At 36.1% G+C, this 11,992-nt stretch overlaps 1 protein-coding gene across 1 annotated transcript in view; it reads right to left on the bottom strand.

The window, feature by feature from the left end:
• Nucleotides 1-653: 653 nt before the first annotated feature.
• SPATA16 (spermatogenesis associated 16) overlaps nt 654-11,992 on the bottom strand; it is a 252,495-nt gene continuing 241,156 nt past the window's right edge. Inside the window, exon 12 of the mRNA XM_043593302.1 lies at nt 654-1,042. Within this exon, the coding sequence (XP_043449237.1) occupies nt 920-1,042 (123 nt within the window). The 3' untranslated portion in view covers nt 654-919. The remainder of the gene's footprint in view (nt 1,043-11,992) is intronic.

The raw sequence follows: 11,992 nt of genomic DNA, 5'->3' as shown, positions 1-11,992 counted from the left end.
AATTTAAAAATATTTATACCTTGCATAACTACGACTACACAAATCTAACATGCACTTGAGATTAAGTTATTAATTGATGCTTTTACAATCTCATTGTATAATGAAAAATTCAGCTCTAGGTATGTTGTTATTCTTTTTCCCTTTTCATGTTGTTTATTATCAATGTACTCTACGATCCTAGTCAGTTTTTCCCATTATTTAAAAAAAAAAAAGTTTTCCTTTTTATTTTACTCTGTATCTGAGTTCTTTCTTACTATCCTGTCTTTAAACCCCCTTTTTGGTGTCAGCAGAGGTCTTAAGTGATGGCTATTGACTCAGTACCTTGTCACATATATGTGTTTGTCACACATTTGAGTCATGAGTCACACATTTAAGGGGAGAGAATGTAAAGAATCCAGAGGAGAGAACAGAGATTTTAATGAGATAATTCAACTGATAATATCAGCCATACCACATCTGACTTATCTCCATAAGGATTGAGAAAGTATATTATCAGTTTTATAATTTGTAAATTTGCATGCATATTGTTTGTCCGTATCTATATAAGGTATGTGAATAATTCTTGATCATACACATGACTATGAACGAATACTACAAACATACTTGGGTAGAACTAGTAAACCTTAGTAGATTTTGAAAGAACAAAGCAGGTGAAAGAGGCAGCAATGGTTATTTTATAAGCTGTTTACATAAGTCGAATTTGAACAAGAGTCAAGTCAAACTTGTTGAGAACATTTACTGCTGCCAGTCAAGATTAATGAAGTATAGAACACCTTTGTAAAGAAGAGCCAAGGGGAGTCCAACCTCACTTCTTTGGTGATAGGCCTTTGTTACTGGATTGTCACAGTGAGGTTGGTTGGAGGCCATTGCCCCTTTCTCTGGGACATCTTGATGGTTAGTAGCACCTGCTCCCCAGTGACTAGCTTTGCTGCACAGTTTGAAGCCGCTTCAGTTTTGTTTTTTGCCTTCTAGCGGTTCTCAGTTTTTTAGTTTTTAAGAAGCTATCCTCTAATTGGTATAGGAAGTCTTCAATTCGTCCAACCTAGAAGAAATAAGCACAGAGAATGAGATTTGTTGTTTTTTCCCAGGTTTTGTGCAGTTAGGAAAATGGTGAGGTATTTAAAATTAAATGGCACATACACATCCATGTTGGAACAGAATCGGCGGAGATGGACATGATTGAACGTAAAAGCCTCCTTCTGTTTCCATTTCAGATTCCCCTGTTTTAGGAACATGAAGCAGACATGCAGGAGTTTGCTGTACCACTCAGTCCTATGTACTGGGTATAGAAATGGGGAATATCATCACCCATTATCTTTAATGGTCAGAAAAATCAGGGATTTCAAAAAGAAATAAATGGTGAAAAACTCTACCGTTAGCAAAAGGAAGAATGGAAAAACAAATCCACACCCCTCAAAGCCAGAGATTCTAGCATTTATGTGCCTCTGGCCAACTTGGGAGAAAAATGAATATTACACATTGTCTTAGCAAGAACTATTTCTTTTAAATCAAAACAAAATTTTGAGAAAATACATTTTCTTAAAAAATGCCACACCCCAGGGAATAAGATAAAGTAATGATATACAAAACAATAATTCTAAACCATAAGTCTTTCTCCAAAGAAAACTTGTAATTATTCAGTGACGGTTGAATATGTTACACTATTTGTCACTATTTTATTCTGCTAAAGACCTATAGAATAAAACAGTTTACATATATGCTGCATTGGGCTCTCATGAAAGTCTGTAGATGTAATAATTCATACTTAACCTTGACTCCCAGCACCTGCATAGCGTATTAGCCTAAAATCACTCACTGAAGAGCCCATTGTCATAAAGTTAGCTCAAAGCTAGAACACTTACTACTCAAGATACATGCGCATATCATCTCCTTAAGATAAAAGGACTTAAACTCTAGTTTTCCAATTTTGAGTTTTACTTTTAAGTCACTTGATTTATCATTTAGGGTGATATCAAAAAGATAATTCAAATTGTCAAAAAGAATAATAAATGGTAGCATTCATTTATATGTTATGCTTAGGACTTATGTTACACTAGGTGATGTAAATTGTCCATTGGTTTCCTTAGAAAAATAATATAATTTACTTTTATGAAAACAATTCTTTTTGAAAACTTAAAATTACTTCAGGCAAATTTCTCCAAAAGCACGTTGTTGTTTATGACATCTGATCGTTGCATCAATCATCTAAATCATTTGACAGAATATTTTTGGACTGTCATGAAGTCAGTGAATTATTCTATGTATTTCATACATTTATATTATGCAACTTACACCAAAATCATAAATACAAAATTAACACAGAGCACAATCAAAACAAATGTAATGGATGGCACTTTACCATTACTTCGATAGTTGAGTTGATGACTCACTCATGTTTTTGCACTGAAAATGTGTCATTTAAATCAAAGCTCTCTACAATTAGAATGTTTGCAGTTAACCCAAATGCAATTTAAAATTACAATCCTAACGCACAAACTTTCTTCATTGATACAGAAACATAATTGTTTTAAAATATCCATTAGGTGGCTATTGTCTTTTTTGCTTTTTAAAGTGTATTTATTAAAAGCAGGGTTGACTAACTGGGTTGCCTTTCATTAGAAAGGACAAAGAAGAAACATAAAATGTCTGATTGAAACAGAGTACTGTTAAATTAAACTGGAGGTCTAGAGTATATACCATGTGCATGTCTAACATGCCTATGTGTTTACCTCCTACCTGGTCTGTCTACATGTTATCCTTTCAACTCATTCTCCTAATGATACCAAAATGATCTTTTAAAAATGTAAATCTGGTTATGTTTTTCCCTTGCTGGAAAAACCTAAATGGATTCCCAAGCCCTTAATGTGGCCTACACACTTCTGAGTGATCTGGTTTCACTTGCATCTCTAATTATGTCTTCTATCACTCCATTTGCCCCAGTTGTGTAGTACATCTTTCAGTTATTTGAACACAGCAGTGCAGTGTACTCTGTTCCCTTAAACTTCCTAATGTTATACCATGTGATGGATTACTCCCATTGGAAAATCCTTAAGTTTCCTCTGGATTTCAGGTTCAACATCAGTGTGTCAGGAACATTTTCCTGGATAATCCAGACCAGGTTGGGTTTCTCAGTAACATATTCCCATTGCAGCGCATTAATCTCTTTGCAAATTATATGTGTACACACACACACACACACACACACACACACACACATGCATATATATCTTACTTGATTATAATGATTTATTTAGTATCTGTCTTCCTATCTGGGTTTTAAGGATTATAAGGCAGACTAAGCCCACATTGTCCACTATTCCTATCATTTAGAATATGGTGGACCCTCAATAATCTTCTTTTCTGATAATAGAGAAGACATTCAGAAACTGATTTGTTTTTCCATATTCAAAGTGTTGCCTGGTATGGAGCATATCAGAAGGCTTTATTATCTCTTACAAATTACCTTGAGAGTCTCCAGGCAAGATGATTACAAGGTGTGGTCTCCATACTTGAAACAGAATGAGGTAGAAAGGGCACTGGATAAAGAGAGTTAGTGTTGAATTCTGCTCATGGCTTGTAATCCTTGTGGCTTTATAACCCTAATATGTGACTCTCGAAAAGTCACTTGGTCTTTCTGAGCTTCAGTTTAACTAACCTTTGGTGAAGAAAAGGTTGGCCTGGATAATTTCCAAGGACACTCCAAGCCAAAAAATTCCATGACTTGTACTCACATCAGATCTAGGTTAGTTCAGTCTTATGTGAGTCCTCACATTTTTCAAATCACAGGTTATTCTCTTAGATTATACCATTAGATGAATGACACACTATGCAGTAAAGTAAGTCAATTTTAGCTTCTATACTTTCTGAAGTGTAGGAGAGCTGCAACATGTTTTTAGTGAAGCTGGTTCTTTATTTTCTTTTTTACGTCAAGGAAAGAAAAATGCTGGTTGAAGAGAAAATAGATTCATATAACTAAGAAGAACAGATTGCAAATGATAGAAATTTCTATAAAGCCCTTAGGGAAATAAAACACAAAGAAATATGTAAGCATGTAAGGAAGGAAATGAGCCAGTTTTTGGAGCAAAGGCCTTATTAGACTTCCTTTTAGGTACAGAATCTCCTTGCTTAACTATATCAGATAGTCTACTTGGTCATTCTGGGTCTAATTTTCCCATTTGCAAAATGGGCGGATAACATTTTCTTATATATCTATATGCCAATGCTGACTTGGCTTTACAGGGATATGGACATCAGACCAAATGAGCATGCAAAGAATTTTGGGATGTCCGATGATCACAGGGACTCAAGGTGTCAGTGAGAGGGCAGATTCTCACCTAGCACATGGCTATCAGTCATAATTCACATCAAAGGAAATTATTATCAACTAGTTTCTGAGGACCTTTAAATCTTATACGCAAAAATCTGTCAGCCATGATTTAGTGTAGATTCAAGAAGTTCAGAATGAAGATGCCAGTGCAACTCTAAGCGAGAAGACAGCTTGAGAAGTATAGGAGATCTTAAAATTAAAATTCTAACAGTATAAAAGCAAATAATACCAATGAGAGAGAAATGTGGAGGTAGCCAAACAGACCAATTTAAATTACAAGAAAATTTTTAGTCAGCTCAGATTTCAAAGGGAGCACATTTGTTCTTTCATGCAAATATTTATTGAACATTTACTATACACTTGGCACTATAACAGGGTGATAAGCAAAAATATCAAGATAGTTGCTTATGAGGAACTCATATTCATGGAGGAGAGGATTAATGAAGAAATGATTGCAATAGAGCATAACTGTTTATGTAAGAATTATGTACAAAAAGTTCTATTAGCAAAAATGTCAGAACAGTGAATTCTTTTTTTTTTTTTTTTTTTTTTTTTTTAGAGCAATGAATTCTATTTGAAGGGATATGGATGTGCATTGGTGGATATAGGAGCTGGCTCTTTGCCAGGACAAGAAGTATGTTTCAAACTGAGGAAAGGGCATCCATAAGAACAAGGTTGTGAAAGTACATGGGCTATTTGACAATGATAAGTTTCTTACAGCATAGATGTGGGCACCCGGGAACTGGGAGTAGAGATACAGATAGCAGGAAATACTGATTGGAGTCAGCTTGTAAAAAGTTGAAAAATATTTAGCCATGTGGTTAGAAAGTAAATCTGGTAACACTGCAGGGAGTGAATGCAGCCAGGGAAACTAAAGGAAGGTGAATTAATTAAGGGACCAGTGTAATAGGATATGGAGAATACTATGAGGGCCTGAAGAAAGAACTTAAGGAACATTTAGGAAGTAAACTCTATAGACTTGATGAAAAATTCTGTGTTGGGACAAGAGGCAGGCAAAATTAGGAATGACTGCACAGTTTCTAACTTGAGATAATGGTATTTTAATGAGATATGAAATATAATTAGATGAACAGTTTTAGGGAAAAGAAATGAGTTTGACTGGTGACAAATATAAGAAATAGGAAAAACAGTTCACATAATCAGAAATTAACAAAAAAAATAGATCTATAATAATAATCTAGTACTAGGCTAAAAGCCAGAATGAAACACAACTCCAAATTAAAAGAAAAACCAACAACCTCTATTCCTCAGTCCACCATGTGAAAAGCATTCTAGTAGTTATAAAGTGCTAAGAAAACAAGAATGATACTTTCAGTTATTCAGAGTAAAAAGGTGATTATTGCAGAGATACGGTATTAGATTGAAGTCAGATATATCTTGTTTGGAATTCCAGCTCCAGCATTTTCATGTGTGAATTTGTGCCATTTTATCTAAATTCTTAAAACCTAAGTTTCCTTTTCTATCAGTTGTTTCATAGGATCTTAGTAGGGTTAAATTAAATAATTTATGTGAATTATTTGCATAGGTCTGAATTACTATTATTTAACAGTAGTATTAATACTTGAATCTGGAAGTGTATGCTTGGTACATAGAAAAAATGTAACTAAATGAAAAAAATACAAAAGTGAAATAAAATAAAAATATAAACAACTTTAATAGACACTATGTTTTTGGCCTCTACTCTGTGAGGGATGCTGCGTCAGTAACTGTGCTAATTGTAGGTGCCATATATTAAAGTCTTGTGATTAGGTCTCAAAATTCAGTGACATAAAAGTCAGAATTAGGAAGGGGCAGAAAAGGGAAAGGAAAGATAAGTTTCTGATAGCTCATATTAGCTCATTGTCAATAAACAGTATTTTCTGGTGGCCTCCCTAAATACTAATCTGATTATAGACAACAATGTGTCTGTCTCATGGAAGCAACCTAAGTGTTCACTGATGGGATGAATGAAAAAAGAAAATGTCTTACACACACACACACACACACACACACACACACACACAAACACACACACATTCACACACACAGAAGAATATTATTCATCCATAAAAAAGAAATCTTGTCATTTGCAAAAAGATGAATGGAACTTGAAGTCATTATGTTAAATGAAATAAGTCAGAGAAAGACAACTGAGCTCATAGATACAGAGAACAGACTGGTGGTTGTCAGAAGTTGGGGGTCGATGGGGGGCACCTGGGTGGCTCAGTCGGTTAAGCGTCGGACTCTCGGTTTGGGTTCAGGTCATGATCTCGCTGTTTCATGAGTTCGAGCCCCATGTTGGGCTCTGCTTTGACAGTGCAGAGCTTGCTTGGGATTCTCTCTTTTTCCCTGTATCTCTGCCCCTCCCCTGCTGTCTCTGTCTCTCTCATGTGGTCTCTGTCTCTCTCAAATAAATAAACTTAAAAAATAATAAAGAAGTTTGGGGGTGGGAGGTCAGCAAAATAGATGAAGGTTGTCAAAAGGTACAAACTTCTGGTTATAAAAAAATAAGTCATGGGGATGTAATGTACAGCATGGTGACTATAGCTAACAGTATTGTACTGTATATTTGAAAGTTGATAAGAGATTGGATCTTAGAACTTCTCATAACAAGAACAAAACTTGTAACTATGCTTGGTAATGGATGTTAACTATACTTACTGTGGTGATCATTTCACAATATATATGAATATCATTATGTTGTACATCTGAAACTAATATAATGCTATATGTTAATTATATCTCAATAAAAATATGAAAAAATTCCCTTTCAAGTAAAATGTGTCTGTTTCAAAGGAGACAAATGCTTTTATCCCTTCTCTTCTCAGGTCATATCATATCTGGGCTATCATGTGTGGTTGTGGGTATGTCAAGGGGCTTACTCCAAACTGTATGAAGAAAAGTTGAAGGATCTAGAGGTCTCTAATATGAAGAAGGGAATCATAACAGGAGTCTGTGGTGTCCAAGTATATCAAGGTTGTTATGTGCAAAGAGTAACAGATTTGTTTGTGTTAGCTCATACAGTGGAAAGAGTGCTATCTGGAATTAGATGGTAAGTTTGATTCTCGAGTCTTCCACTGGTCATGTGACTAAGTTAAGTCAGAGACTAAGTTAAGAGAGACTGGGGTGATAATTCTATAAGGCAAGGTACACTAAAAATTACCAGCAAACCACCAGAAGCTAGAGAAGCATGGAACTGATTCTTCCTCACGGCTCTCCGAAGGAACCAACCCCATGACACTTTGATCTTAGAATTTCCAGCCTCTAGAACTGTGAGAACTTACATTTTCTCACCTCTAGTATAAATAATAAATTTATGGGGTGCCTGGGTGGCTCAGTCGGTTAAGTGTCTGACTGGCTCAGGTCATTATCTCACAGTTCATGAGTTGTGTGACTGTTCACTTCAAGCTCTGTGCTGACAGTTCAGAGCCTGGAGCCTGCTTTGGATTCTGTCTCTCCCTCTCTCTCTGCCCCTCCCCTGCTTGCACTCTGTCTCTCTCAAAAATAAACACTAAAAAATTTAAAAATAACGACTTTATAATGATAATAATAGTCCACTTGACAGGGTTTTTGTGAAGATTAAATGGTTTGATGTTTGTGAAAAGCTCTTCATAAATGGCTAAGCTACCCATGAAGATTATAATAGCAGTACATTGTATAGTGACTGGTGACATAGTAGATTCTCAGTAAATATTTGCTGAATCAATGAATAACTAAATGAGTCTTCAAATGGGTGAAAAATTATAGCATGTAAATAGTAGATATTACTGTTTTTTTCACAACTGTCTAAAAATGAAAGGGACTTGAGGGTGAGGTATGGCAACCCCCATCACAGAGACTGGAAATCACACATTAGATGACTCTTTTGGAGAGCATGAAGTATTTGTGAGTCATGTGTGAACTAGGGGTTGAATTCAATAAATTTTTTAAATCCATTCCAACATTAAAGGACTGATTCTATGATGTTTAGTTTGGCCTGGATTCATTCTACAGAAATGTGCTCCATGGAAGGAGAACACAGTGCAACTTGCCTGTACCACATGGAGAAGCCCTACGGAAATGAGAGGGAACCAACAACCTCTATTGTTGTGGTTTTATATATACTGAAAAGTACTGAAGTGGTTAATATAAACACCCATAGATACTGGGATTCTCGAGCCTCCCCTATGTCCCATTTATAAAATTATCATATCTAAAAAGCCAGTATTTTCTTCTCTAGATGTATCAAAATTGTATGTTGTATACAAAGGGCCCCTATTATGGATTAGCTTAATAGCAGAAGGTAGTTCACAGCACACTCATTTCCTTTTCATCTCATAACTGCACAAGATTATGCACTGGCACTAAAATATTTCTTTTCAGTTAATGATTTTATATTTTTTCAGCATATCAAAACTTACAACTTTCTGCTGGATTTCAGGATAAAATGCAACATTTTTACAGATAAAAATAATACGGTTTCCCACATATAACCATTCATAATCACTTTAAATATAGGCATGCTGAAAGGTACTTGCATATTTACTCCAATAATCTTTTACTTTAAATTGGTTTGTATCAAACCACAAGAGACTCTTAATGATAGAGAACAAACTGTGGTTGTTGGAGGGAGGTGGGTGGGAGATGGACTAGATGGGTGATGGGTACTAAGGAGGGCACTTGTGATGAGCACTGGGTGTGGTAAATACGTGATGATTACTAAATTCTAGTCCTGAAACCAATATTTCACTGTATGTTAACTAACTAAAATTTAAATTAAAAACGGGAAAATAAATTGGTTTGCAGTTTATACGTAGGTGGAAAGTATGAGGATGCTCTTGGGTCAGGTGACACTGTTCATTTAAAAGCTTTCATGTGAAAGAGGATGGCTATTAACCCTCCACCATTGTGTGATGCTGACTGTGCCTTCATTTGCACATAGATCCAACTTACTTTCATGTGGTAATTGAAGGCATGTAAGCCACATTACTGCCTTCCATTTATTGTGTGAGTTCTGGCCATGAGGCCAAAGGCACTGCTGAGGAAGAAACTGAATTTTAGGGCAATAGATAGAAATGGGGCAAACTAAGGAAAGAAATGACAAGAAGCTCAACATGAACCAAGTTGGTGAGAGATGGTAACAGTAGGGGACTATATGGCAGTGGCCTAATAAGGCTTTGAAAGGGGAGTCATTCAGATATGGTAGAGGGGAGGGAGGGTCACTTTGAAGATTTGGGTGGCCTTTTTCCTTCTAAAGTTATTTAAAATCAAACACTACTGGACTGAGTTGATTTGTATTCTTTCAAAATTCATATTTTGGTCTTTTTTTTTAAGTTTATTTATTTACTTTGAGAGTTAGAGAGCACAAGTGAGGGAGGGACAGAGAGAGAGGGAGAGAGAGAGAGAGAGAGAGAGAGAATCCCAAGCAGGTTCTGCACTGCCAGCATGGAGCCCAATGCAGAGCTCGAACGCATGAAATGAACTGTGAGATCATGACTTGAGCTGAAATCAAGAGTCCCACGCTTAACCGACTGAGTCACCCAGGTGTCCCCAAATTCATATGTTGGTCTTAATCCTCAGTACTTCCGAATGTGACCTTATTTACAGAGGTAGTCAAGTTCAAATAAAGTCATTAGGGTGCGCCCTAATCCAAAATGATTGGTGTTCTTATAAAAAAGGGAAATTTGGATGGGTGCACAGGGAGAGTGCCAGGTGAAGACAAAGGCAGAGAGACTGGGGTGATAATTCTATAAGGCAAGGTACACTAAAAATTACCAGCAAACCACCAGAAGCTAGAGAAGCATGGAACTGATTCTTCCTCACGGCTCTCAAAAGGAACCAACCCCATGACACTTTGATCTTAGAATTTCCAGCCTCTAGAACTGCGAGATCATCAATTTCTGTTGTTTAAACCACTTGGTTTGTGGTACTTTGTTACAGTAGCCCTAGCAAACGAATACAACAACTAAGCCATTAAAGTGAAAGGAAACTCACTTAAGTTCTAATTTTCCCCTCACACATGACAGATGCTTTCTAAAATTCACTTTTCCTGCTGGTTGAAGCTCCCTACTAAGCCTACCCATGTTTAGGGTGTACCTTGGGAACAAAGGTGGCTTCTTTCCAATAATGGCAGAGGGAAGAAGTTAACCTCAAACATGAAAGCGTGGGTAAATTACACTGAGAAGACTTGAATTGGGACTTTCTATGGGATTTCATGTAGTCTGGATCACGGAGAGGGGATTAGGTATGTTTATAGGGGTTTGTTTGCATATGTTCATGCCTTAGGAATTGGGCGCTCAAAGGATTTTTTAGTAAAGCTTTTAAAGATAATTATTAAGAAGGAAAAATGTAGATGAAATAAGAATCACATTCTTCAGGAATAAATATCATGTTTATATGACTATGATGGTAGTTACAGAATGAGAATGTGTTTCTGGAGATTAGCAGTATGGACCAAAATCCTCTCAGCAAAACCGACATTTCACTCCACCACAGTGGATTTGATAACATTAATTTCTTTGCTCTGTTCCATTTAGTTTCCAGACCAAATGCTTTTAAATATTTATCATCCAAAATAGTTTGAATTTTAATTCTTATTAGAATGACAATTGTTTTCAAACAGGCTTGAAATTAATTTCTAAAATAAACTTAGTTTCTGAAACGGAGTTTTTTCTGTTATTCATAATATATCCGTTTCCTTTAGCTTTTGGCCTGCATTCAAGCGGACAAACAATCCCCATATTCTTCCTTTTTCACTTAGTTAACTTGTTATATTATTTAGTATTTTAGTCATAAAAGTACAACGTGAAGATATGAGGCATCTACCCCTGAGAGGTTACAAAAAGTACAAAAATACTTCCTGCTAAACTGTATTACCACTCTTGATTGAAAATTCTCTTAACGATAATACTTTTTGTTATGCTTAGTATAAAGAACAATTACAAAACCTTGCTATCCCTTTGTCCAGGAAACCACGTATCATGGTTTTTAAAAAAAAATTTTTGGGGGCACCTGGGTGCCTCAGTTAAGGTCCGACTTCGGCTCCTGTCGTGATCTCACAGTTCATGGGTCAGAGTCTGGCATTGGGCTCTGCTCAGAGCCTGGAGCCTGCTTCAGATTCTGTGTCTCCTTCTCTCTCTCTGCCCCTCCCCAACTCGTGCTCTGTCTTTCTCTCAAAAACAAATAAACGTTAAATTTTTTAAAAATTATTTTTCAACATTTAATGGATAATTTATCTGAGGGTTTAAATACATATTTTTAAACTTTTTGAGACAAGTGTGGATTCACGTGCGTCAGTGGGAAGCAATACAAGAAGAATCTGTGTACTCTATTTAACTCGCCTCAATGGTCATATCCTGCAAAACTGTAGAATACCACAGCCAGAATATTGACATTGATACAGTCAAGATACAGAACAGCTCCATTACCACAGAGATCTCACATGTTGCCCTTTCATAGCTACACCTATTTTCTCCAGTTTCCACATCTCTTATGCCTTGGCAACCACTAATCTGTTGTCCATTTCTACAATTTGTTATTTTAAGGTTATATACATACAGTACAAACATATAGAACATAATTCTACACGTCTCTGGAGATTTATTCAGGTTGTTGGATCCATAGTTTGTCCCTTTTCATTGTTGCATTATTCCATGTACCACAGTTTAATGATTCACTTTTTGAAAG

Source organism: Prionailurus bengalensis, chromosome C2 (genome assembly GCF_016509475.1).
Source record: "Prionailurus bengalensis isolate Pbe53 chromosome C2, Fcat_Pben_1.1_paternal_pri, whole genome shotgun sequence".
NCBI classification, from domain to species: Eukaryota; Metazoa; Chordata; class Mammalia; order Carnivora; family Felidae; genus Prionailurus; species Prionailurus bengalensis.
This window is presented reverse-complemented; position numbering and strand designations above follow the sequence as displayed.